Source organism: Alligator mississippiensis, chromosome 9, assembly GCF_030867095.1.
Source record: "Alligator mississippiensis isolate rAllMis1 chromosome 9, rAllMis1, whole genome shotgun sequence".
NCBI lineage: Eukaryota > Metazoa > Chordata > Crocodylia > Alligatoridae > Alligator > Alligator mississippiensis.
The window spans coordinates 4,802,438-4,827,958 of record NC_081832.1 but is presented as its reverse complement, the minus strand read 5'-3'; the positions used below and the strand labels follow the sequence as shown (position 1 = coordinate 4,827,958).

The 25,521-nt window shown below is 47.8% G+C and overlaps 1 protein-coding gene across 1 annotated transcript in view; it reads left to right on the top strand.

Annotated features, from left to right (window-relative positions):
* Positions 1–25,521, top strand: part of COL9A3 (collagen type IX alpha 3 chain) — a 57,426-nt gene that overhangs the window by 27,656 nt on the left and 4,249 nt on the right. Inside the window, exons 12-29 of the mRNA XM_014609490.3 lie at positions 943–996; positions 1,769–1,822; positions 2,438–2,491; positions 3,161–3,214; positions 3,793–3,846; positions 5,103–5,156; positions 5,928–5,981; positions 7,099–7,152; positions 7,685–7,729; positions 8,751–8,804; positions 9,628–9,681; positions 11,686–11,739; positions 12,620–12,691; positions 19,803–19,838; positions 21,393–21,437; positions 22,072–22,104; positions 23,198–23,344; positions 24,905–24,959. Of these exons, the coding sequence (XP_014464976.1) occupies positions 943–996; positions 1,769–1,822; positions 2,438–2,491; positions 3,161–3,214; positions 3,793–3,846; positions 5,103–5,156; positions 5,928–5,981; positions 7,099–7,152; positions 7,685–7,729; positions 8,751–8,804; positions 9,628–9,681; positions 11,686–11,739; positions 12,620–12,691; positions 19,803–19,838; positions 21,393–21,437; positions 22,072–22,104; positions 23,198–23,344; positions 24,905–24,959 (1,027 nt within the window). The remainder of the gene's footprint in view (positions 1–942; positions 997–1,768; positions 1,823–2,437; positions 2,492–3,160; positions 3,215–3,792; positions 3,847–5,102; positions 5,157–5,927; positions 5,982–7,098; positions 7,153–7,684; positions 7,730–8,750; positions 8,805–9,627; positions 9,682–11,685; positions 11,740–12,619; positions 12,692–19,802; positions 19,839–21,392; positions 21,438–22,071; positions 22,105–23,197; positions 23,345–24,904; positions 24,960–25,521) is intronic.

Genomic DNA, 25,521 nt, shown 5'->3' with positions numbered 1-25,521 from the left:
AATAGACTGGTAAGCTTTGCCTTTGAGTGGAGCGTGTTTGTTGGTGGCTGCACAGCTGCTGGACCAGAAACCAGCATGCATGAGGCAGATGCAATGAGCTTGACACAGCACTGTCTTGTACAATGCATATGAGAAATGATGGTTGCCTTCAACCTTCCCATCCCTCAAATTCAGCCCTTTGAAGGAATGCTCCTGCCTTTACAGAGCTGAATCCTTGTTAGCATTAGGGACATGCACAGCTACTGCTTGGGTACTGACTCATTCCAACGGGTGACCGTCGAGGCCTATGAAATAGAAAGCTCGGGAGACGAGAACATGGTGCTGCCTCTACCCTGTACTGACCTTCTGCACAGGGGGAAGTTTTACCTGCTGCCACTAAAATCAGTATAGGCTTTCCTCAAGATAGCAGTAAGGGTTGACAAAGCAGTGCGTATCAGGCCTGTATATCAAGACTGTCCAGTTGCATCTGAGCTTCATTGGAAGCCTGATGGGTTCTCTCCAGTGGGTGTAAAAATAAGGTACAGGTGATCGACTAAACAGTGTGGAATTGGAGCATTAAAGGTGTGGGGTAAAATTTCAAAAGGGTCTCAGACGTAGAGTTCAAAGTCAAAAGATGCTTTTGCCAGTTCTCTCCTTTGACATGTAGGGGCTAAATTCTCATTGCACGTTAGTTTTGAAAATGGGACTTCGGCATTTCTTGAGACCCCTTTTCCTCATTCCAAACTTGGGTAGCAAGCTTCCCATGGAGGAGAGTGTGTTGTGTCCAACATGCAACTTCCATGCACGAAGAGAGGAATAATGCTACACAGCAGAGGTATCAAACCCCCTCCCGCTGAGTTCAGTCTGTTCCCTGCCTCTCTTCATATCCTGAGTTGGTCTAATACAAATTAAATTGCAAGAAGGCAAGATGAAGACTGCTCTCAATCTTGGTTTTATTTGCAGGGGCATACCGGTCACAAAGGGGAGCCTGGAGAACTGGGGAAAGATGGTGAAAAGGTAAACCTCGAATTTATATATATATATATATATATATATCTATATATATAGATATAGATATATCTATATATATATTTATATACACATACATATATATATATATATATATATATATATATATATATATATATACACACACACACGCACATACACACACGCATATATATATATATGTATGTGTATATATTCTTTTCCTCTTGAAAAGCATAGACTAAGGAATTTCTCTGAAGATGGAAGGACGATCTGGGCATTGGTTGGACAAAAAGGGGAAGCTTAGTATGGGATTGGGGGTGAAATAATAGGATACTTGCAATAGCAGGGGACTGGATTCGATGTCCATGGGGACTGCTCCAGTCCTAAGATCCTCGGTTTGCACTTGAGGTGTGGATTAAAGAGCAGGCATCACTGGCCTCTGCTTTTTATGTCTACGAGAATATTCCAGTGCAAGAAGATTAATCGTTCCTGTGATCAGAGATGTTCACAACTAAAACGGCTGCTGCAAATTTGCACGTGTTGTTGACAACTCGTAAATAAAACCTTCACTGAGCACAAAAGTTGGGCAGATAGTCATCTCCGTGGTCTGGCTGACCACTTCTGTGACATGGAAGAAATTGCATGCAGCAAAGCTTGAGGCCACATAATGCATGGGGGTGGGGGAGCGATTTACAAGGAAGCTTAGTTGGAGAAGATGCCAGGGGGGAATTAATCCAAGGATGCAGGGCAGCAGTTGTCACTGGAACATCTCTAATTCCCTTCTGTTTCCTGTCCTTAGGGATCTCCTGGCCCTCCAGGTCCTCCAGGTATTCCAGGCACCGTTGGCCTGCAGGTAACATCTACCTTTCCAGCCCAATCAGTAGCATTGCACCTGCGATAGTCACCCCGGCTTTTGGTGTGAAACTGGAGTGTCTGCGGTGGTTTTTTTCTGCTGCCTTCACAGCTCTGACCTAAGGAGCTCTGGGTTCAAGTCTTCGTGACCTTTGCTCATGTAAATGCTAGCGTGTGAGTCAAGCAAAAGACTGACTGTGCCGAGGCCCTGCTCTGATGATAGTTGAGGTCAATGGGAAGGCTCTCACTGACTTCACTGGGCTTGGTTTGGCCCCTCATAGCACTGCCATCCATGACTTAAACACTGATGTGAGACCTACTGTCTGCCCCATCTCTGTCCCCCAGTTGCAGCTGGAAGGCCACGGCACATACCTGGGTGCACTCTCTGAGTGCCATCCCCTGGGGGAGGTCCCCAAGCATGAGAGCAGGATCTGGCCCTATGAGAATCCCACTTGTGTTGGCTCATCACTGCTGACCATGGTTTTTTTGTGGTGTTTTTAGCCTTTTCACCATTGAGCAGGGGGCTGAACTAGATGTGACCCCTGAGGTCCCTTCCATCCTCATTCTCTATGACTATTTTCACAATTGGTTGTAACTAATAGCTTTTCTATTCTAGGGGCCAAGAGGGCTAAGAGGCCTCGCAGGGCCAGTGGGTCCAGTTGGGGACAGAGTAAGTAATGAGCACCTTCTCCAGATGTTCCCCCTGGTTAAATCCATGCAGCAGGCAGCGTTGGAGGAGCACCATAGGGGCACAGGCTGGAGGGCACCCCGTCCATACAGGGCACCCCTAGTGAGATCAGTGGCACTCCCAGTATTTGGGAAATGCTCCAACCAGAGGGGGCAAGCTGATGCCCTGCCAGGAGAGGGAGATGATAATGAGCGTTGCAGAGGCCATTTCACATGATGCCACTTGCATCTTCTTCCAAGCAAAAGCTGAAGGACTGTCGGAAAGACATGGCATTTCCCTATAGCTTCTGGTGCTGTATGGTCCAGGCTTTCACCATCAACCTCATCAGAGGATTAGGCCCTTACTGAGTAATACAGCTATCTAGTCCCAAGGCTATCGACTTGGGGGCTAAACAGTGGAGCTTGATGACATCGAGCCTTTCTGTAGGGACAGATGCACTATTAAGGCTATGAGTGCTATGAGTCTGTCAAGGAGAGGATGGCAAAGAGCCTATCTGGGTTTCATCCTCTATGCTGGAGACCATGAAGCATTTGGTCCTTTCCGGCTTCGTGCCTGCTTGCTCACCTTGTCAGTAAGTCAGCAAGGGATGCAGTTCGGAGTCAGTCTAGGAAAGCTCTGATGCGTATTTTAACAAGGTCTTGTTGTTTTCAGGGAGATATTGGTTTCCGGGGGCCACCAGGAGTGCCAGGACCTCCAGGGAAAGCTGTACGTATCATCTCACACCTTGCAGTCCTGTCCCGCAGTGCCACTTTTGAATCGTTAATGTTTGCTCTCGCCATGCCAGAGCCTCTGCTACCAGGGGCCAGTGTGGCATCTTAGGACTCGAAGGGAACCCCTGGTTGTCACACCTAGTGCCGTGCTGCTGCCACAGCTACATCACACAATCCCTAGTGAGAACTACCCAGATATTGCCCCAGAAATATTGCACGTGCACTGCATCATCTTATCATTACTGCAGCCAGGATCCTAGACACGCCTGCTGAAATCTGCCCTGCTCTATTGATTTAACAAAGTACTTCCAAGGTGCAAAGGGGGAGAGAGTCCCTGCACTGCGGGATTGTCATCAGAGCCTCAGGTGCCATGCATCCATATGTAAAGCACTGCAGAGTGTAACTGAGAAAGTACAGCAGCCTTTAATGTGCATCCTTCAACCCCGACACTGCTAATTCCAGAGAACAGCTCTCAGGAAAGGGGGTGGGGGAGAGTCCATACTCATGATCCAGAAACGTCAGGCTCTCTCCTCAAGTCAGAGATGGTTAATGGCTTTTCTTTGGTCATTACAGGGAGACCGAGGAGTAAGAGGGCCTCAAGGATTTCGAGGGCCTAAAGGGGATACCGTAAGTGCAATAAAACACTCCTTTTACTAAAAACACTGACTGGCCATTGGGAGGGTTTGTTAATAGTGTAGTGGGAGCTTGGCTGGTCTATCTTAGTGGCTTGTCTGGTGCAAGGAAGACTTTTCCAGGTAGATTAGCTTCTTTGTATCTCTGGAGAAGAGGCAGTAATGGACAGGAGTGCCAATTAGCCTGTCCTTATGCCACGTCACCTAGCCAGCCCTGGTGCCATGTGGACACAATTATGCACCAGCTAGTTAAGGAAGCAGCCTGCCAGAAGCAGCGCAGGGTACTAGAGGACGCTGATGCAGAGCACAACATATCTATCATAGGCATGCATGGCTTTTGTGTCCTTAGGCAAATTATTGAACATGTCTGTATTTCAGTTTCCCCATTAGCAAAATGGGAGAATGATCCCTATTTGGGGATCAATGAATAGAAACTATTGGAGATGTGCAAAGTAGTGGGAGCCTTATAAATCAATCACAGTATTTAAGATAAGCAAGAAGAAAGGCCTCAGGAAGGGCACTGTGATACCCAATAGCTTGTCTATGTCTGTGCCAGCTGTACAGGTAGCCCCCTAAAAGATATCACCCACAAGTCTTCTTGCTTCTTGCCATACCTCCTGGACTACCATGGCAGTCAGGGGCAAACTGCCCTGGATTAGCTTTCACTTGCCATGGGATAAGAGTGGACACATGAAGCAGTTACTGCAGAGCAGCAGATGTCTGATAAGTCCCGCCTGACCCCAACTTTTAACTCAGTATAATTGGTTCATCTCTCCACACCTATAATCCTTAAAAGCAATGACAGGACCAAATTTAGAGGATGCATTTGAAAATATAATTCTTGTTAAGTAATTTAAGCTAAAGTGTCGGAGTTGCTTTGGAAAAGGGGATGTACCCACTTGTAGGCATTGGACGACTAAACAAGCAGTGCTTAAATGCTTCTAAAAAAGCCTCCATCCTTGCAGCTTAATTCAACACGTATCAAAGTCACTGGGAATATATATACCCAGTGACTTCTGTCTGTGTTGGGTCAAGCTGCTAGTGCTGCGTAATGATGAGCACGCTACAGCTTTTGTAGATCTGATGCTCCAGGCGAGCTAGTCGTGCATCTCTAGACAGGTTAAGCTCAAACACAACCTGAGTCAAACCAGCCTCTGGGGTTTGCACATCACTGTAGTTTACTGCTCTGATCTGGGGCTGTTCCTCCTGATACCTTCAGTACTGGCTCATATGTTACTTGTTTGTTTCCAGGGTAGACCTGGACCAAAAGGAACATCAGGAACCCAGGGGCCCATAGGAGAACCTGTAAGTCAGCCTTTAACAATACAAGTCTCTCAGTTACCTTCTTCATGCCATGACTGTCCAGGTAATGATAGGAGAGATGCACCCCATTCCTGTTTTGACATGGTTTCTGCACCAAGGTAGATACTGTTGAGGTAACCTGCACCTGAGCCCATCTCTGCAACCCTTTTCGGCCAAATCCTGGTTCTGTTGCAAGCAATGGCAGATCTCTGTCCAGCTTCAGCGAGACTGAAATTTGGCCTCTTATAGCTACGGGAGTGAGGGGCGGGGAGTACTTGTCTACCAGCTCCCTGAAAGTGTTGAAGGCAGCCTAGTCTGACCATCCACTTGCACCTATGCTTTCAAGAAAAAAAAGCAGGTATAGGGTCAGCTGTGGCAGACGTTTATGCCTTTATTAAGGGCTATGCATTTGAAATTGTCATCCTTAAAGCATTTGAATAAAATCGCTTTTTTATTGCTTCCTTTATAAAATTTGAAGTGTCACCATCAATTATCTGAAATTCAGTTTTAACTGAAGAATTTGTAAGTTTTTTTTTCCCGCAAGTAAGATCTGGATTGAGCTTTTATGGTCTAGAACTTATATTTTTGTTAAGAGTAAGTGGTGCAGAATAGTCGATGGAAAATTGATGGAAACTTAAACCAGCATTGGGTTCAGAGGAACTAATAAAAGGGATTTCATAATTTATTCCTGAAATATTGATCGATCCTTATGTGTTTTGGGACCTTTGTGTTGTGCTTTGTCACATGCTTATTCTGCATTGCATGTGTTTTCAGGGTATACCTGGGAAAGATGGTCGAGATGGAAGTCCCGGACTCGATGGTGAGAAGGTTTGTAAAATCCTACTTAAACACCACGCGCAGCAAAACTTTGGTTGCTTTCATAAGCTTGCTGCTCTTCTCAAAGAAGAGCAAATCTTGAAAGGTTTTGGTTCAAGAGTGAGCTTTTTCTGTGATGTTAATAAGTAACTAGAATAAAGTTATTCAGAAGGATCATTCCTTATCCCCATGATATAAAATCAGTAGGCAAATAGAAATCCTTTCACTCTAACCACTTTTGGGGAAAGTACTATTAAGTGTTATGGTGCCACTTTAGGATTCAGATTTTTAAAGAAGGGCATAACATGACAGAGGATCCAGAGAAAAGTAGACATCTTGACTTGGGGGGAAATAAAGTGAGATCCTTCAACGTAGAAAGTTGTGAATGGGAATTTGAAGCTCCTAAATGAGTTGGACACCCACTGATGGTCAAGGTGAGTTGGGTACCTAGCCAGCTGCTTTTGAAGTCTGAGGCTTTGTGTGCAAACAAGCACTGTCTTGTACAATCACCCTTCTTGCATCTTTAATTGCCCACTCATTTGCACCCACATTTTATACAGACACAATAAATGCATGTGTTTTTGCAGGTGTGCTCCTGTTAACATTAGTCCTGGGATGTATGAGAAGTGCCTGACTGATCAGTTAATACTCCTTTGATATCAGTGTAATGGCATTGATTTCAGCTGAGTGGGGGTTTCCCCATTGATTTATACTCAGGTGTCTCACTCTAAAATTAGGCCCTAAATCAAAAGCTGCAGTGAGTAATTTTAGACCTGAATTTGATCTCACCAATAGTCATACACATCTGAAACAACTGAGTGAAGCTGAACTAAAGTGAAACTGGAGAATCCAGTCCAAAGTGTCCAACCTCACAAATTGACCTCAAATGTCTGAAGGTTTGGGGTGACTCTCAGTATAGTGATAGAATAAAAGAAGACTGGGGGCTTTTTTTTCCCCCGGCAGGACCTAACGCAGCTCGGAGTGGATTCAAAATCAAAACGATACGTGTGCCTCTTGATTCTGTAAATCATGAGGAAGGACAAATCTTGCTCCGAAAACACCTGTTTGCTAATAGTATCTACTTACTTCCTACAGCAGACTGTCCCTCTTAACCTGTTGATCTCCACAGGGGGACACTGCCCGCATGGGAGTGCCGGGAGAGAAGGGGCCAAATGGACTTCCCGTGAGTATTGCAGTGTCGCTGCCATAAAGGAGGTGACTGAGCTGGGGACAGAAGATCTGGTGTTTCCCACCTGAAGGCATTGCAGAGATTTAAGGCACTGAGTAATATTATCTTCCCATAACACCAAGGGAGAACAGTAACAGCGTATCTAGACACAGTACATCATACAGACTGGAAACACATTTGGGATGTGTTAGCTGGGGAGAGGCAGATATCCTGGAAAGGAGTCGGGTCCAAAAGCTGTAGCCTGCATCCGTAAAACAAGACCTAAAATAAAGAGGAAAATGTTAGGAGTATCATTAGGTACTTATCTGTCGACTGGGATTAGTTCTTGGGACAATGAATTAAACAGTAATTTTCCCCATCATTTGCGCACTGGAAAGTGTCTCTAATTGAAATGCCTTTATGTCTGCCACAGCTTTATGTAAATCTGGCCCTTCTTATGTTGAGCCAGACAGGAAGCAGTGAATGTTATTCTGCACCAGATCTAGGTATTCTGACTTCAAATTTTGTTTGTGTTTTTTTATTCCAGGGATTACCTGGAAAAGCAGGTATCAAAGGCGCAAAGGGTGAACCAGTAAGTGAATGTTATTAATGATTAGTTTTGTCTGGGAAAATACTAACTGGGTCACCCTAGCACACTGCAACTTTAGGCTCCCATCATGTGACACCAACAGTGCTGGAGTGGTCTCCTTGAAGTCTGTGCACTTGCATGAGTGCTTGCAAGAGTCAGGGCTTGCATTTCTTCTTGCATCTGATGTGTCTAGATTACCCAAATGCAGCGGGCAGCCTACTGACTTGACTCGAGCTGCAGTTTCATCTATTCCTTGAAAGACATTTTAAAGATCTTTGAGGAAATGCAAAAGTAGGTGAATCTCCAGGGATTTAACATGAAGGCAAATACCAGAGAAAGGGAGCATGGGCAGGTTTAGCTCTGTGCAGATGCCACAAGACAGGTGGTCCTTTAGACTGAATTCAAAGGACCCCAAAAGAGCCTCTGAGAACTGTGCCAGCGGCAGGATTTCGACCCTAATGGTGACTTCTCTGCTGCCAAAGTCCCATGCTAAGGCAGATCCCCGCTCAGTGTGTATAACATGATGCTCCAAGGGAATCTATACTGAGAATCCCTTCAAGGTAAGCTACTGCACAGCTTTATGCAGCGTGTGTTGGCCCTCACCCTGGAGTCACGAGGTTGGCCCTCAGCAACATTGGATGAAGGAGGGTTTCAAACAGCCTCTTACAAGGTGCTCGTCCTGTCTGTTCCTTCCTTTCAATCTTCATAATTTCCTGGATACCAGGGTTACTAGTCCTCATGCTTCAGGGCACCTGCTGATTACCGGCTAGGCCAGGAGGCAATATCTTTAAACAGCGTGTGGTTTAATATAATGTATTGCAGGTCCCGGCATGGGGGCTAAAGCATGACTCTTCTGTAGACATCTATGTTATCTGGAGTCTTCTCTTTATAGTTTTCAAATGTGCTTTGTTATCTATAAATCCCCCCCAGCAAGACTTTAATTTCATCCTCTCTTTCCATCTGCTTCCTTGAGAAATGACAGTGGAGTTGTGTCCTCACTGAGTGTTTGTGTCCCCTCCTACAGGGTAGCCCTGGAGAAATGGGAGAGTCAGGCCCGTCTGGCGAGCCAGGTATCCCTGTATGTATCTCATCGATTTTTTTGGATATCACAACCTCTGTGAATGCTTTTTAAATGACAGCACTAAGCTTCAGCTCACACGCTGCTTCTCTGGAGCAGCAGAGCTTGGAGTATCTGTAATAAGCACTTGTGTCTGTGAAATCTTTGATGTGACATTTCTCTGGGCAGGGTGAGGTGGGTCGCAGGTCTATAGCAATGACCATGTACAAATACCATCTGCGGTACTGCGATGGGAAGAAGCAGGCCACGCTAGGGCAGCTGTGTGGCTTAGTGAACAGCACATAGGACTGGGACTCAGGAGACCTGCTGGGGGCTTTTAGGCATGGCATTCACCTGTCTGTGCCTCAGTTTCCCTAGCTGTAAACAGCAGGGTGTTTACAGTGGGCTCCTTAGTAAAGGGTTTTGAGATCTGCTTCCCAGTCAACAGCTAGGTCTTGCTGTTGTTTAAAGGTCAATGAACATGAAAGGTAAGCCATGTGTGATATGAGTGCGGCCTCTGTGCAATGGGGCATGTCTACACAAGACGCTAAATGCGCAGTAGACGCATTCTACTATGCATTAGCACGGCCCGGCATACGCCATGCTAACACGCTAATGCACAGTTGAATTAGTTTACTGCACATTAGCATCACAAAAAAACTGTGCACCGGTGCTACTGAACAGTAGCACCAGTCCTGTGCATTCAGTTAGTCCCTGTTATTACAGATACTAAACTTAATGCGTTGTAACCACGGTGCATTAATGACGTGGTGTTGCAGTGGGGTTGGGAAGGCTGGAGCTGATGCCGAAGAACAGCACAATGACTTTTTGGTGGTGTTGACAGGGTGATCCCGGCACCCCCGGAGAGAGAGGCGAGTCTGGACCACGAGGATCATCTGTAAGTAGGACGCTACTGCTTGAAAGTATTGTGTGGCCTGAAAACCCAGCCCTGTGATCAGAGGTGACATCCAGCTAAGCCAAAAAGCAGTGTGCCCTACTGCTGTAGCATTGACGGCAGAGAGTTTAATCTGCAGGAGGTGGGCCCGATTCTGCTGTCTCCATTGCCTTCCACTACATGGAAGCAGCTTGAACCATCAGCACTTTCTGGATAACAAGAGACATTTCCCCCACTCCTTTCCTTAACACGACTGACCCTTAAGCCACTCCTATCATGAAAAGCAGGAAACCTTTCCTTTGATGTGCTGTTTTCCCCGTCCTTGTAGAAAATACTGAGAGCAAACCCTGGAACTGTACAGATCCCCTGCTGTAGTGACAGGCTTGATATTGTGAACCCGTATGTCAAAAGATTTGCAAATATGCTCCTTGCCCTCACTGTTATACCCATTTGGCCACACTGTGATGCAGAGCCAGGTTGGGCTGGTTGTTTTGGAGCAAGCTGCGTTTAGGGGATTTGTTTGCATCATAAAATTTGCCAAAAAAGCTTGAAAACCACTGAGTCTAGCTTTCAGAAATTTGAATCAATGGCTTGTGGGTCTGAGTCTCCCTTTCTAAAGGGACTTCTCAACAGTCGGGATGGCTCAGGCTCCACAGCCAGGAGCCCTGTGCAAAGCTTCGGTTTCAGGGCCCTCCTGCGATGTTGCCCTGCTAGCCTGTAACGCCGTGGCAGGGCCCCGAAGCGCCCGAGTTACTCTGAACACGGGACTTAGGCTCCTCAGTCACTTCAGGGCTTTTGCAGTGTTGCTCAAGGTTTAGGTGTGTGGCTTTTCCTCAGGGGATTATATCAGAGGCTCTCGAAAGGAAATGATCATTTTCTACTAGTCTTGTTAAAACATTGGGAGCAAACAGGAAACAGTTGCAGGTGCCGACTATGCCATTTGCACGTACGTTGTGGCAGGGGTGCAATGGCCAGGCTATCACGTGCAAACGCACCCCCGTGACATCTGCATGTGAGCATTTCACGGACCTCCTCCTACCTGCCTTTCAGAGGGGCTGCACAAGTCCCCCAGCCCTTTCTTGGAAAGCTGGCAGTGGGTTTTCAAAACTCCAGCCCGCACAGCCTGTTTCCATAACTGCCAGTTTTCTGCCTAACTTCATCTGACAACTCAGAGTTGAAAACCAGTTCAGTGACTCAATTAACTTCCCTTGCATACAATTATGCCCACGTGATGAAGTTGTTTTGGAGTTCGAAGCAACTCCATCTCCTGTTTCTTCTCCCTGAAACCCCTCCTTCCCAGCTAGAACAGGACAGGGACAGCAAAGGCATTAAGCTGCAAAAGAGGAAAGTGGGCTGGGAATTGAGAACACTGCAAAAGCATTTATCTTTGGCATCCAATTTTCCCCTGACTTTGAATGATCTCTCGAGCAGCCACTGCCAGAGAATAAAAATAACAACTGTTGAAATGCGTATTTTTAAGATCTGATCCACTACACTTAAAGCAATTCAGAAATCTCCACGGGAGATGCATTTATCACAAAAGCACCATTTAGGTGGTTGGGAGTGGTGGGAACCCACCTCGTTTCAGTGGGTTTAATCGCATGCTTAAACGCCTTGTTGAACTGGAGTATGAGCAGACCGCGTTGAGGATGAATGGCAGGGCTGTGTTGGATAGACGAGACTGGTGATGACAAGGGTGTACGCGGAAAGCATCCATAGCGCTTACCTCATACTTATCCCTAGGCATGGCCACTAGTCTCGTGCATTATTAATGAGCCTAAGCATTAAATACAACAGAAATAATCGTTGTCATTCCGGGTGACAACAGAAAGATCAATTAAGCAGTGCCATAGCAGCTGTTCAGCCTCAAGGCTGTTGGGAAGCCTGTTCTGGAGTATAGGTTTTGCAGGCTTCCTCCTCATCAGAACAAAACCAATTTAACTATATTCATGACTTCATTGGGCTTGAACGATCTTTCTTAATGATTTTTATTCTTCTCTTTTGCAGGGAGCACTTGGCCTTCAAGGCCCAATGGGAGCCCCAGGTATCAGAGGCTTTCAGGTCAGTCAACTAGCAATTAAGGTAGTTTAATACACATCCTGTTAACAACAGGCTGGTGTTTCCCCTGCAAGCCTCTGGGAAGGATAATTGGGGGGTAGTGACAAATTAGGACATAAATAGATTTCATTTAATCAGGATCCAGTTGCACCTTCAGTAATATGAGACAATAGGAAAAGAACAAGAGCAGCCAACAAGCCTATTGTGCCGCCTGTAGCAAATGAAGCCACATTCATCTAACAGATGAAGAGGGAAGCTGCCTGACTACAGCTCATTCTTTACCTGAACAGTCCCAGCCCCACTGTTTTAAGTGTCCTTTCCCCCTTGTGACCCTGGGACCCTTTTTTACCCCTAAGGAAGTAGGATGCTGGCACTGCCCAAAACTTCACTCAGGCTGGGGGCACAGTCCAAACTTGGCCTGGCATCATTATGTCCTCCAGGGGCATGATGAGGTGTGCAAGCTAGGCTGGAAGTCACCGTTGTCCTGGCAAAGTGCCTGGGCTGGAATCAGCTTCTCTGGCAAAAGCCCTGCGTTGCTGGAGTGAAGCTCGGGTGCTTCCCGAAGCCCAGGTTTGGGGTCCATAGCTTCCAACGACATGGCTTTGTCCAGTCTGGATAAGCAACATCTGGCAATGAATGGGCTGAGGACCTCAGCGATGCTTCCTGCGGGAGGTAGGGTCGTAGAGGCAGTGCAGGGCAGGCAAGAATAATAAGCAGCTGGAAGAAGATGAGCTGTGCTGGGATCGGGGGCAGACAGCAAGCTGATAGCTATACTTGGAAGAAAGGAGAAGAAAGAGACCCAGAGTTTGCAACTCGCTCAGTAAAATGAAAAGCTGCACGGGCTCTTGTGACTGTGAGATGTCTGCTTTTTTGTTCCCTCCAGGGACCCAAAGGTGCCAGCGGGGAACCTGGACTTCCTGGCCCGACTGGGATCCGTGGCGAGTCTGGCGAGAGGGTAAGGAAAGAAATCTCCCAAGGGGCCGGGTTTGCATCTGAAGCACAGGCTGCGGTCCCAGTTTGTGCCTTTGGGTGCATCAAAGCGAAGCCTGGATTCGGATCCTGGAATCTGTGACTTGTCTGAGTGAGGCTGAAGGAGCAATGTTGAATGCCATATCACACAAAATGTAGACAAATGAAAACTAAGGAGTGCAGGAGGTGCCAGACAAACCCCTGCCCCATCGCTGCAGAGGAGCAGGGGCAAGAATCAGTTGTTACAGCTGTTGCTGCGGGGGTTGAGGTCAGTTGTTGGACGGCTTCGCTCCATGCCCAGCACCGAATGGACATAGATGGAAAAGGCAGGGCTCGTCCCAAGCAGTTTCTCATCTATATGTACGAGGTGGATATAGCCAGGCTGGGGGCAGTGATGCATAGCATATACCTGATTCACCAAGCCATTAAGTCATCCCCATCCCAAGGCACTGCCCCTGTTACTCCCCCCACCTCTTCACTGGTCTTCCCCAACCTTAGAAATCCATAGTTGCTTCCCTGAGGATGAGAGAACAAGGGACTTTCCTATCTGGCAAGTATTCTCCACTCTGGGTGCTGTGCCGGTCCTTATGGGGATGCTTCGGCAGAGGGGAGCTCTAGGTTGCTGCAGCCTTCTGCTATCGGGGTCTGTCGGCAGCGCGCCTCTGCCTCTGCTGAGGTTAACGCAGAGACACATAGATTTCCCTGTGCTGCAAACGGTGCAGTAAAGCCCTCTGGCTGCACAGCGGGATTTCACCTTTCGGGGGTGTGGAGCCATTGCCCTTATACTGGACGACAAGAGCACAGCGACGCCGTCAGTGCAGCAGTTGCACGTGCCTGGCCTGGCAGACAGCGGAGGATGAGCAGCTGACTTTGTGCGTGGACTTGGCAGGGATGCCAGAAACTCTTGAGAGCCTGATTTTCCACCTGGCCTCTTGCTTGGCACTTTGCAGCCTGGGTTTTATGCCTGTAAGTGATTGTCGGTGCTGCAGTGGGCAAGCACAATCCTTAGAGGCTGAGCTCATCGACCTGCATGGACCCGGTTCATTGGCCTACCTCCATTTTCACCCCTGCAACTGCAGCTCACGGCAAAGAACTGGGGGCTCAGCAACCAAGCCCGACTACCCCTGGGGTCCCAAGCGCTGGGGATTCAGTGTGCTGTCTGGTCCTTTTGCCTGGGCTGCTGCAGGGTTGTTTCTTGCCTGGTGTTTTATGCTAAAATGAAGAGTGTTGCAATGTGGACAGTGCATCTAGCACTGGACTGATTGCTAGCCCCTCACCATGAACAGTCCCACACTAGGGCTGAGCCCTGCCCTAGCAGCACTGCATTGCAGAAAGCCCCTCAGACCGGGCTGCTGGGGAGAGAGGTGCGCTCTTCTCTCATGCTGGTGTCTCGGAGGATTTGTGGTTCAGTGGTTACAGCTTGGCTGGAGTCCATGCTCTAGCACAGACTTCCTGGGTGATCTTGAGCAAATTAGGGTGTCTGTGCCTTGGATTCTGACCTAGAAGATGGGGTAAAATGACAAAGTCTGCTCAAAGGAGCAATGTCAGGATAAAGACAGGGAAGCTGGCCAAGCGCTGGGATGCTACGAAGTGGGGACCTCGAACGTAAGGACCCCGGACATGGCAGCAGTTCTCCGGTCATATGGAGCTTTCCCGTCGAGGCTTCAGTTGCCTGCAAACCCAAACCGCAGCTGTAGGCTTGTGAGAGCCGGCTTCTGCAGGGAGCGTCCCACGAGCCAGGCTTTCCCGGGGTGTGTTTGGTTAACATAAAAAGCCCGAATGAAGGATTTAGAGCAGGAAAAAGGGGTGGGAATCATGAGCTTGTGAGTGTTTCCACCGCTCCACCCACGTCCCTAGACATCCGGCTCTGTTGAGATTGGAGGGCTCGTTGCAGAGCGCTCTCCGGACTGTACCCCAGCCAGGTGGACCGTGGCCTTGATAGTCTTCCATGCAGATTGCATTGACATGCAGGGTCCCTAGGTGTGCAGGAGAGTTGCATTTGACTGACTAAATGATTGAGATGCTTGTTTAGGGTTTTTTTCCCTCCTTTTTGACATTATTCTCAGTATTTCCCCTCCTTCCCTTTAAAAAATGGGACCTTCCTGGGCTCTGGAAGGCCAGAATTTAAGAAGAAATCTAGTTGTTTGATGTCAAGCACTTCCTTTTCATTTAGAAGAAGCCAGCATTGACTGCTGAGGGGTTGCAGGGGAACAGTGGCCGTGTGTTAAGTCAAGTCTCTGTGTAAACAGCCTCCCGGGTGTACCAGGGCTTGCACAATGGGCTTTCTGTGCACGGCCAGGAGGAGCCTTGGGTTAAGTCAGGTTACAGAGCGCTTCTGAGTTGCAGAAACTGTGCGTCTACAAGCTAGCACAGTGACGATATTATAGAGCCAACGTGTACTGCACGGATGCAGACTGATGCCGCAAGGGAAAGGTATGCTCCGAGAGAAAGATGCCCCTTAAAACTAAATCCCCATATCAAGAAGCAAACGGAGAACAAGGTGCTGTCAAAAAGTGTAGCAAGCCCCTCGACTCCCTGCTCCCATCACAGTGAGGTAGGAGCTGTGTGGATCTACTTGGTTTTCCTTAGATCACCTGGGTTTTTTCTCAGGGGCGGGGGGGGGCCCAGCCTCCAGGACAGCGGGTCAAGACCTGGAAAGATTGTTAGCTACAAAACCTAAGGTTTTAAGATGGGAAAGTCCAGGGGAACTGAGAGCCCTCATTCATTTCTGGGCCAGTCCTAATTGTGTCTTGGAAAATCCCAGCTCCTCACATACAACCAGTGGTTCCCAGATGTAAATGTTGATTGCTAGGTCAGAAAACCCCAGAGCATTAGCAGCCACATCGGGCTGACTACAGGAGATAGGCCCAACACTATGGCACTAGACTATAGTTTCTCAACCTGTGGTATGTGTACCCCTGCGGGTACGCAAGACACAGGCAGGGGGTACGCGGGTACCCTAACACACTCTCTTTTTCACCCTCTTTTCCTCTTTCTCTCTCTCTTGCCCTCTTTTCCTATGACAGCTATGGCAAAAGATTTGGTGCACCACACATTGCGTGGCATTTTAAATTCCCCAATCTCATTTCCTTCTACGACCAGGTGACCTATCACCTGGACAAGGGAGATGAGATTGATGTCATATATCTTGACTTCAAAAAAGCCTTCGATCTGGTTTCCCATGATCACCTCTTGGAGAAACTGGCCAATTGTCGCCTTGGGTCCTCCACGATCCACTGGCTGGGGATTGGCTCCGGGGTCGGACCCAGAGGGTAGTAATTGATGGAAGTCACTCATCGTGGTGTCCTGTGACCAGTGGGGTCCCCCAAGGCTCTGTCCTTGGACCCATACTGTTCAACATCTTCATTAATGATGTGGACACTGGAGTCAGAAGCGGACTGGCCAAGTTCGCCGATGACACCAAACTTCGGGGCAAAGCATCCACACCAGAAGACAGGCGGATGATCCAGGCTGACCTGGACAGGCTCAACAAGTGGGCGGATGAGAATCTGATGGTGTTCAACGCCGATAAATGCAAGGTTCTCCACCTTGGGAAGAAAAACCCGCAGCATCCTTATAGGCTCGGCAGTGCTATGTTGGCTAGCACTATGGAAGAAAGAGACTTGGGGGTCATCGTTGACCGCAAGATGAACATGAGCCTGCAATGCGATGCTGCAGCTAGTAAAGCGACAAAAACACTGGCTTGCATCCATAGATGCTTCTCAAGCAAATCCCGGGACGTCATTCTCCCCTTGTACTCGGCCTTAGTGAGGCCGCAGCTGGAGTACGGCGTCCAGTTTTGGGCTCCACAATTCAAAAAGGATGTGGAGAAGCTTGAGAGAGTCCAGAGGAGAGCCATGCGCATGATCAGAGCTCAGGGAAGCAGACCCTACGACGACAGGCTGAGAGCCCTGGGGCTCTTTAGCCTGGAAAAGCGCAGGCTCAGGGGTGATCTGATGGCCATCTATAAGTTTATCAGGGGTGACCACCAGGATCTGGGGGAACATTTGTTCACCAGAGCGCCCCAAGGGATGACGACTAGGTCGAATGGTCATAAACTACTTCAAGACCGTTTCAGGTTGGACATAAGGAAGAATTTCTTTACTGTCCAAGCCCCCAAGGTCTGGAAGAGCCTGCCACCGGAGGTGGTTCAAGTGCCTACATTGAACACCTTCAAGAGCAAACTGGATGCTTATCTTGCTGGGATCCTATGACCCCAGCTGACTTCCTGCCCTTTGGGCGGGGGGCTGGACTCGATGATCTTCCGAGGTCCCTTCCAGCCCTAATGTCTATGAAATCTATGAATAATTTGGCGTGCTTCACACGGCACTGGGTTCAGCCCTCCTAGCTTTGGCCAACATCTCCTCTAGCCCAGGTACATACTTGAGTTATGCACCCCTGGTGTAAAAGGTGGCAACCCTACCCACACCAGATCAGACATCTGTCATATCACAGCCTTATCTACACAGCCCTTCTTCCAACATATGGTACACATTAGTCTGTAACTATAAAATCCCCTGGAAAATTGAGTTTTGGGGTACTTATTAAAATTTGCAGAAGTTAGGAGGTACTTGCTACTTAAAAGGTTGAGAAACACTGCACTAGACTGTCCGTGCAGCCAGGTATAACCAAATCCCTAATTTGCACATCGCCTTGCTGTAGTTCTGGTTATCATTATGGTTTCAGTTATATACTGAATTAACTCTCTGTGTGCACAACTACTAGGACTGCCGTTAGGAAGGACCGTAGTTTGGGGAGTGGAACGTACCGCCCCTCTCTTTGCTGGTGCCCGAGGGTGAAATGAGGAGCCTTAGTCCCTACAACCTGAATTAAAAAGCCAAACTCTATAGCCAGCAGCTCCAATATCCTTTATTGCAGAGGACAATGTGTGTGCAAGCACACTATTGAAAACCTGGCTCTCTGGGTTGTGTCTTCCTGACAAACTCGCACAAACCTCCTGGCTTATAGGATGGATATAGCGATATTGTACCAGTATTTTGGCCAACTGAAGGTGTGGATGAATTGTTCTGCAATGGAAACTTATGCCTACCCCTGGGATTTAACAGCCACTGCCTTGCTATTTCACAGGCTTGCAGCCGCATGCCTCCAGAAATGCAAAGTATCATCTTAGCAAGTGTATTATTCTTGTGCGGAAAATACAGGCGCTTCAGGGTAGCGTACCATGACCTGTATGATGATGCTACAGTTATAGCTGGGAGCCACTTGGTGTTTTTCTATTTGCATCAGTTAGGGTGAGTTCACAAAAATATTTACCATAAGAATTCCTTTTAGGATCGAATCCCTAATAATATCCCTGAGGGTGCACACGTACTAGTAAGATGTCCTCCTTCTATAGCAATGTATCTGCATGATTGATTATTATGAGGCACTTTGAATGTGGTAAGAAAATGTCTTAATAGAGCCATGCAAACATGAAAACTGCCAGTGAATATGGAGCTGGTTGCTCTCAAAGGCTATTCTTGTCACTCCTGCTCCTATTGCCAGGAGTCATTTGTGATGAACCAGACGTTTCAGAATCCAAATGCATCGGGGTCAATCATTTCTCTTAAGAAACAGTCCTCAGGGGACAGTCTCCGGAGACTGGGCTATTTCTTATGCCATAAGCTGTCATGGGGCCCTGGATCTAACTAGTCTGCAGGAGCAGACTAGACCTAAAGGAAGAATCCTGCCTTTGCTACGGCTGCATTTCAAAAGAAGGTTATAAATGCCTGGATTGCTTTCTGCATTTCCAGGCTGTCTGGTTTGGTTTGCAGGGAAAATCATTTTAATAGAAATTTGAGCTTTTAATAATCTGCAGCCCTCTCCTTCAGTGAAACGACACACACTGACTCTGTGTCTGCGCTCTTCTCTCTTGGGACTGTTTCGAGATCCAGTTATGCAAAAATGACACATGTCCAGTGGCTATCACGATGAATGCCCCTGCCCCAAGTGTGTAATTGCTGAATCCACCCAGCATGGCAGACCAGACCAAGGTCCTCCAAACCTGGATTAGTTCTTGGCTCTGTGAACGAATCAACAGTCATGGGCCAAGGGCTTGAAGTGTCTGTGAGTCCCAAATAGGTGCGGTTGTTCATGAAATGCCTAAATTGCACCTGGCTGCAAAACTGCAGCTCCTTGGTCCATCACCTAAAATCCATGTATGTCTCTGGACATGCGGCCTCATCAGGTACCAGACCAAGTGTGTCCTCCTCACCCAGTCCCCAGGTTGTGTTTCTCTGTGGATGCCAAAGCCAGGAACAGTCAACCCAAAACCCTTATGAAAAATGATAGTTTGGCAAGGATCCTGTATCCTGAACATCAACCTGCCCTAGCACATAACCCAGTCTTCTATGATGATGATGAAAAATATAAAGCTATTTTACCTGCCCCTTGGAGAAGACTTCCCTGCCTTGAGGTGAATGAAGAAGTCGAACTTTGTAAGCCTGATGTGAACTGAAATAAATGCACTCATGTTAGCTATGTTCAGGGCACTGTGCAGGACAGCATAAAGCAACCGTCTCATACGGATTAGGCCAGCACCGGACCTGGACTCCTGGCGGCCCCGGGCAAACGTTTAGTATCGGGCCCCCCTTCGCCAGAGATAATGATAATAATAATGGGACAACAGCAAAAAAATGACAATTTTGGGCCCCCTTTCTGTCTGGTCCCCAGGCAGCTGCCCGGTTCCCCCATGCCCGTGTCCAGCCCTGGATTAGGCCTTGTGATGACCACAGTGAAAAAATGGAAGGGAGCATCTGACCCCCTTCCTGAACGTCATATTTAATGTTGGCTGGATGGAGCGACTCTGGGGGAGCAGGCTTGGGGGAGGATATAACATGCCTTCTTGTGATTGAGTTGTAGCCTAATTGCTCAGCAAGTAATGCAAACCCTACTCAGTCTGGGTCTTGCCATCGAGCAAACCGAACGCTAACATCTCTCGTTCCTTCTAAGTAGTGCGAGGTCCGATTCCTGTCCAGCCTCCCTCCTCTCTGCTGGCAATGGCAGAATTAGTGCCTGACCTCTTGCTGTGCAGTGAACTGCGCTAAAGGGTTTATAACAGCGCCGTGTTCACCCACCCTCTCTTGCTTTGTTCCCAGGGTGCTACCGGAGTTTCTGGCCCCAAAGGGAACCAGGTGAGTCAAGACTTTGAATTGGTCTTTTTTTATTATTCTGGTTGCTTTCACACTGAAGTTGGGTCTCAGCTCTCCTTTCCAGCTTGATCGCAGCCTTGCCAGCATGTCCCTCGGTTAAAATTTAGCAAGTTAGGCAGTCGATGCAGACGATGATTTTTTTTTTCCTTCCAATTTATTATCTGTGTGCAATGTATTTTTTTTTAAAGAAATGCGGAGATGCTCTATGTAAAATGTGACGCCCTTGATACTTGTCTTCCAATCCTCATACTTAGCAACATCGAAAGCACTCAAGACCAAATCCTCTTTGGTGAACTTATGCAAGGAGGTGTGTAAACAGGTAGGATTTGAAGACTAGCAGACTAGGAGCACTTAGTCTTGAGTAAATTTTTGCGGCTTAACTTCTGTATTTGGTTTAATTCAACAAATGATCAGCTGAGCCAACTGGTGGCAAGTATACAACGACGTACAGCGGTGGAGCCCTTATCTCTGCAGGAAGCGGCATTCTCTATACCCAACAAGCGTCTATATGGTTTCAAATCGCAATTCCCACTTGTAGCCACCTCTTTGTTGCTTTTGGAGGGCAGGCATGCTTTAAGCTCAACGGTTCTGGGAAATGTAAATCTTAACTGCACGTCTAAGCCTTTATAGGCAATGTAACGCTGCTTATTACCCGCAGGAAATGCGTGCTACTGTGAGCAGTGTCTGGAAGGTGTTCATTATCCTGCACACATGGGCAAGCAGCTCGTCCGGCGCTGTGCCCTTACGTTGTCTCTCGCTATCTATGAATTACAAGCTCCCTCTGTCGGTTCAGTGGGAAACAGGCTATCCTAATGGCTCAGCATCGCTGTACAGAGCCAGTCGCTGAGCAACTCTCAGGAGGCCCGTGCCCTCTTAACGAGCCTGACTCTGAAATCAAATTGCTGCATAATAATTAGCCACCAGGTTTCCAATATTTTTGCTGCTCGCCCTAGAGATAAACCCAGAGCTGTTGCCCATGGAGGTTTGGGTTTTAGTAAAGTTTAGGATTTGTAGGTTTAGTTTAGGTCTGTGTAAAGGCTTGTGCAAAGTGCCCTCAAGCACTTTATTTCAGAGGCCAGCTCGGGGCAGACCCTCCTTTAGACGAGGAGGTGATTTTTTTTGGCAGGGAATTGCAGAGCTATTAGCAATTCCCTACATGGGCTGCAGAGCGTTACCTGTGGATATCTGCTGCCATTGCCTCCGAGCTGCTCTGCAGGGACCTTGAACAGGGGAATCTCTTAGTAAAGTTTTGCCACAGCTTTGGCGTTGCGAAGAACACTTAGCGATGTACAAGACCAGCAATGCTGCAACATCTGTTTTCGAAGCAAAAAATCCTCCCCCTGTCATTGTGACCCTGAAAGGTTCTGGATGCTCTTGACTCCCACTGGGAGTTGAGGGTATTCAGGATGCACAGGTCTGTCTGGGTGCCCAGGAAGTAAATTCCCCCTGGAAAGTCAAGCATGTGATTGTGAATCACTGAATTATGCACCCACTGGCAAGGTTCCTGGTGTACTAACACTGCTGATTCCTTCCCAGGGCATTGCGGGAGCAGATGGCCTGTCTGGTGACAAAGGAGAACTGGTAGGCATCATTTAAATCCAAGGGAACCAAATCACCAAAGAGCTGGACCCAGAGGTGCAGGAAGCAGGCTGCATGCACTGCCCCCATTAGCCTTTTCCTCAATGCCCCTTAGCATGTCAGGTTAAGCACCCCTGAAGGGGCCAGCTTGGTGCCTGTGGACTGAGTCCAGCTGCAATATGTGAGCATGCAAGAGAAATCACCCTAGTTTTCCCAGCAAGGCTAAAGGGACCCATCCTTTGCAAGTGCTGTCTACCCCAGCACCTCTGTGCCCCTGCCCTCTGTGCTGTGCCTGGACTCATAGGAGCTATGCCCCTCCTTTGGCACCAGGAGAAATAGCATCCCTGAGCAGGTGAGCCAGCGCTGCTCTAAAGACCAAGGTGCTCCCCATAGCAGAGCAGGCTTGTGTGACCTAAAAGGACACGTAACAGGGTGAGCCTTCCTCTTCTCTGGGTCCTTTGGCTTCTCTGCTTGAAGAAGTATTGTTTGCATTGCTGGAGCACCCTAAGGTGTCACTCAGAAACCCCGTGCAGAAGTAAGTGCTGCTCCCAGGTCGATCGATCTGTCCGTCGATATCTGTCTTTGTTCTTGTTGGCTGTTCTTTCAAATATCCCCATTTTCCTCCTTTTCTTCATAGGGTCCTTTTGGTCCCCCAGGGCAAAAAGGAGAGGTACGTAGCAGCTGGTGCAGGCTCCGAGCCACAAGCGTTAATGCAATAAGTGTGTTTATCCCGATGGCTTCTGGTTATACAGTACCACGGGGGACGGTTTCCTTTTTGGTGTTATATTGTACCGTGGGTGGTGATTGCCTCTTTGGGTTATACAGTCCCATGGGTGGTTTATTCTTTTATTCAGGACTCTGAGTCTTTAATATATAATTGAGCCTTTAATATATAATATAGAATTATTATATATAATATATTTTGACTTTCATGGTTTCATGCACATGTTGAGGCCAGTCCCTAAGGGACTGCTTCTGCTTTGTGCATAAATCCCATGTTGGTGTGTAGCAAGGCAGGCCGAGTCACTTTGCACCCTGCACCCCATCCACAAGGCCCTTTGCACGTGCTTAGCTTTAAGCACAAGCAGTCCAGTTGCAAACTGTTTTAAAAAAACCCAGTGTCATGCATTAAGTAGAGGAGGGAAAATGTAGTTAATCAAAATTCTCAGGAAGGAAACTTCCTGCTTCCCAGCCCTTCTTGATGGGAGGGAAATGTGGCCCTAGGAAGAATAAGATGAGCAGCAACCTCTTTAATTGCCATCACAGCGATGCACCGGGAAAGACGAGAACATTTAGGCCTCTGTGCTCGAGGTCTAAGACCCTGTCCACACAGAGATTCATAGATTCATAGATGTTAGGGTCAAAAGGGACCTCAATAGATCATCAAGTCCGACCCCAGAGGTGGGAAGTAAGTTGGCATGAACCCCAGGAGCTCTGATGTGGTTTTGTGGTGCTGCGTTGTGCAGAGAACCACCCGACCCATGCTACTCCTGTGCATCGGTTGTGTCCTGGGAATGGTTTAAACTGTTGTTGCTGCTTGCATTGCTTCCGCTGGGACGGTCTGTAAAACATCTGTCACAGTCAGGATCTACATGCACACCCGCAGGGACTGCAGAAGGACACATGCAGTCAGGACAGCTGCTCTAGCAGCAAGAGGGAGAGTGCAGTCGCAGGGAGGAAGGCTTAGCGACAAAGTACCAGGGCGGGAGTAACACTGTGCCCAGCCTCCTCTTTTAAACCTGCTTTTTTTTCCCCTTCTTTAGGCAGGAGAAAGAGGGGAGCTGGGTCCTAAAGGTATTCAAGGACCCAATGGAACTGCCGGCGTGCCAGGAATCCCAGGCCACCCAGGACCTATCGGCCACCAGGGAGAGCAAGGTGTCCCCGGCATCGTAGGAAAACACGGCTCTCCTGTGAGTACTGCCGTTCTCCGAGCGCGGTCCTGCGTCGGGTGGGAACGGCTGATTGCCGACAGCAGCAGAGTCCTGCATTCCCAACCCCAGGACTGTTCTGCTTAGATTATGCCTACACAGCAGGTTTTTGTCCCCTTGTCCACTGCTGGCCATGCCTTGTAGTACTGGAAGTGTCCATACTCGTGCTGGTTGCTATGAAGCAAATCAAGCTAATGGGCCAAGAAGAGAAGTCCCCCTAGTCACAACCCCTAAAAAGGGAATCCTCAATGAAAGAAATTAATGAGAGTGCCAGGTTTAGGAGAAATACCATGTTTTTCCCATCTGGGTAGCTGATTCAAATGTAGTGAGCTATTAGGGACATCAGACCGGAAGGGTGCATGGAGTCTATGGGCAATTGGGGGTGAAGTTACCATCAGAAACCATGTGAAAATATATCTTATTCTCTCGGTACGTTCCCAGTGGGCAGGTGTCTATATCTCCAAATTGATCCCTGCTAAGTGGCTGTGTCAGAAGGGCCAAGGAAGGACGAGTGCAGGGAGGTTGAACTATCCCTAGAGGAGGTTGCAGCTGAGCATGGGGCAAGCATGCGTTGTCACTATGCAGGTTGCACGTCTTCTGTGAACAGGGGTAGGCCGTCTCCTTCTCAGGTGCAGAAAATACAGAAATAAATGAACATTGCAAATGTAAAAGATAAGAAAGAAAACAGGAGACTGGCCTGTCTCCCACAAGGATAACACAGTGTTGTGTAAATCTCAGTTGGTGAGTGTCCTCCGTGGTGGTGTAGTGCGTTAGTGGTCTCCTCTGATCAGCAGAGGTGGCTCACTGGATTTTAACACGTAGACATCATCAGCCAAGTTTAAAGCTGTCTTTAGCTGGGACTTAATTTGCAGGCATCAACAACTGTCCAGAATAATTTAACATCATCAAGCAAGCTTCTAATTTTGCATTTGTGTTAATCACATTTGTGTGTGATAGATGCATCGATAGCCGGCATCTATCGACTTGGCGAGACCAGTTGTTTTTTTGTACAAGAACACAGTTTGCAAGGATAGAAGGAAAAGTAACTTCCAAGGACTTGTCTCTTTGGGGTTTAGCCCACTCTCGGGATGACACATCAGTGACTGATGTACCATCCCGAGACAGGTCAGTATGATGATACATCTGGTTTCTTTGGAATGAGATGAGATAGGTGATAGTGCCAGGAAAGTGAATTAAGACATGTCAAGTCAGTACCTATCAAAAGCAAATTCACTCCTGGTTGGATTAAATGATTTTATTCCTCAAATTAATCTGGGGGGGGAGAGAGGGTAGTGTTTGTTTTTCAAAGATCAAGTTTCCCATTCCTATCAAGGTCAAAAACCCACAACTTAAGTATATGCCCTGAAATATTAATGCTACCCAGATAGCTTGTGGAGGGAGAAACAATGCTTTCTTCTCCATAAAAGCTCCTCTGTCTTATACTAGTGCTCACTCGGACGTGTGTTTTAAGCCCTGAGACAAGTAGCGTGATTATCAATAACATGATTGGTGTGTAAAATGGGATTATTTCGTTAACTGCAGGGAAAAGAAGCCAGCGAGCAACATATAAGAGAGCTCTGTTCGGAAATGATAAACGGTGAGTGCCGCCGGGAGGTGGCTGAACTTTAGTTACTCCATCTAAACACGAGGGTGCTTTATAGTTAGTGAGCAATTCTCGCTACTTATTTCGATGGCGATGGCAATAATCTGAGCCGTGCGGATCCCACCGCCCGGGGGATCATGCAGCATCACGTGGTGAGCTTACCTTCATCTGCTCACGTGGCCCTACAGCCCTGTTCTCGGATGCCAAACCCCATGGGATTCGAGTCTCGATAGCACAACAACATATTGCTCCACATAAGCTGGTTTTCATGTTTCTTCCCAATGTTTTTGCACAGTACAGCTGGGCCTTAATTCGCTGTGATGACAGCTAACACCAGTGACTCCGTTTCAATGACTTTACTATCAATTTCCATTCAACTTGGCTCCCGCATTATTGAGAGTGTTTTATTGTAACAAAAGCAATTGCTGAGTGTTACTGGGACAGACTCCAGCCTCGATGAGGCACGTGTAGCTCCTCTTGGAGCAGGCTGGCGTTGTGTGCATGCGCCTCTGAGAGCCATCAGTCTGCCCGTGCTGTGCAATCAGTGTTGTTTCAC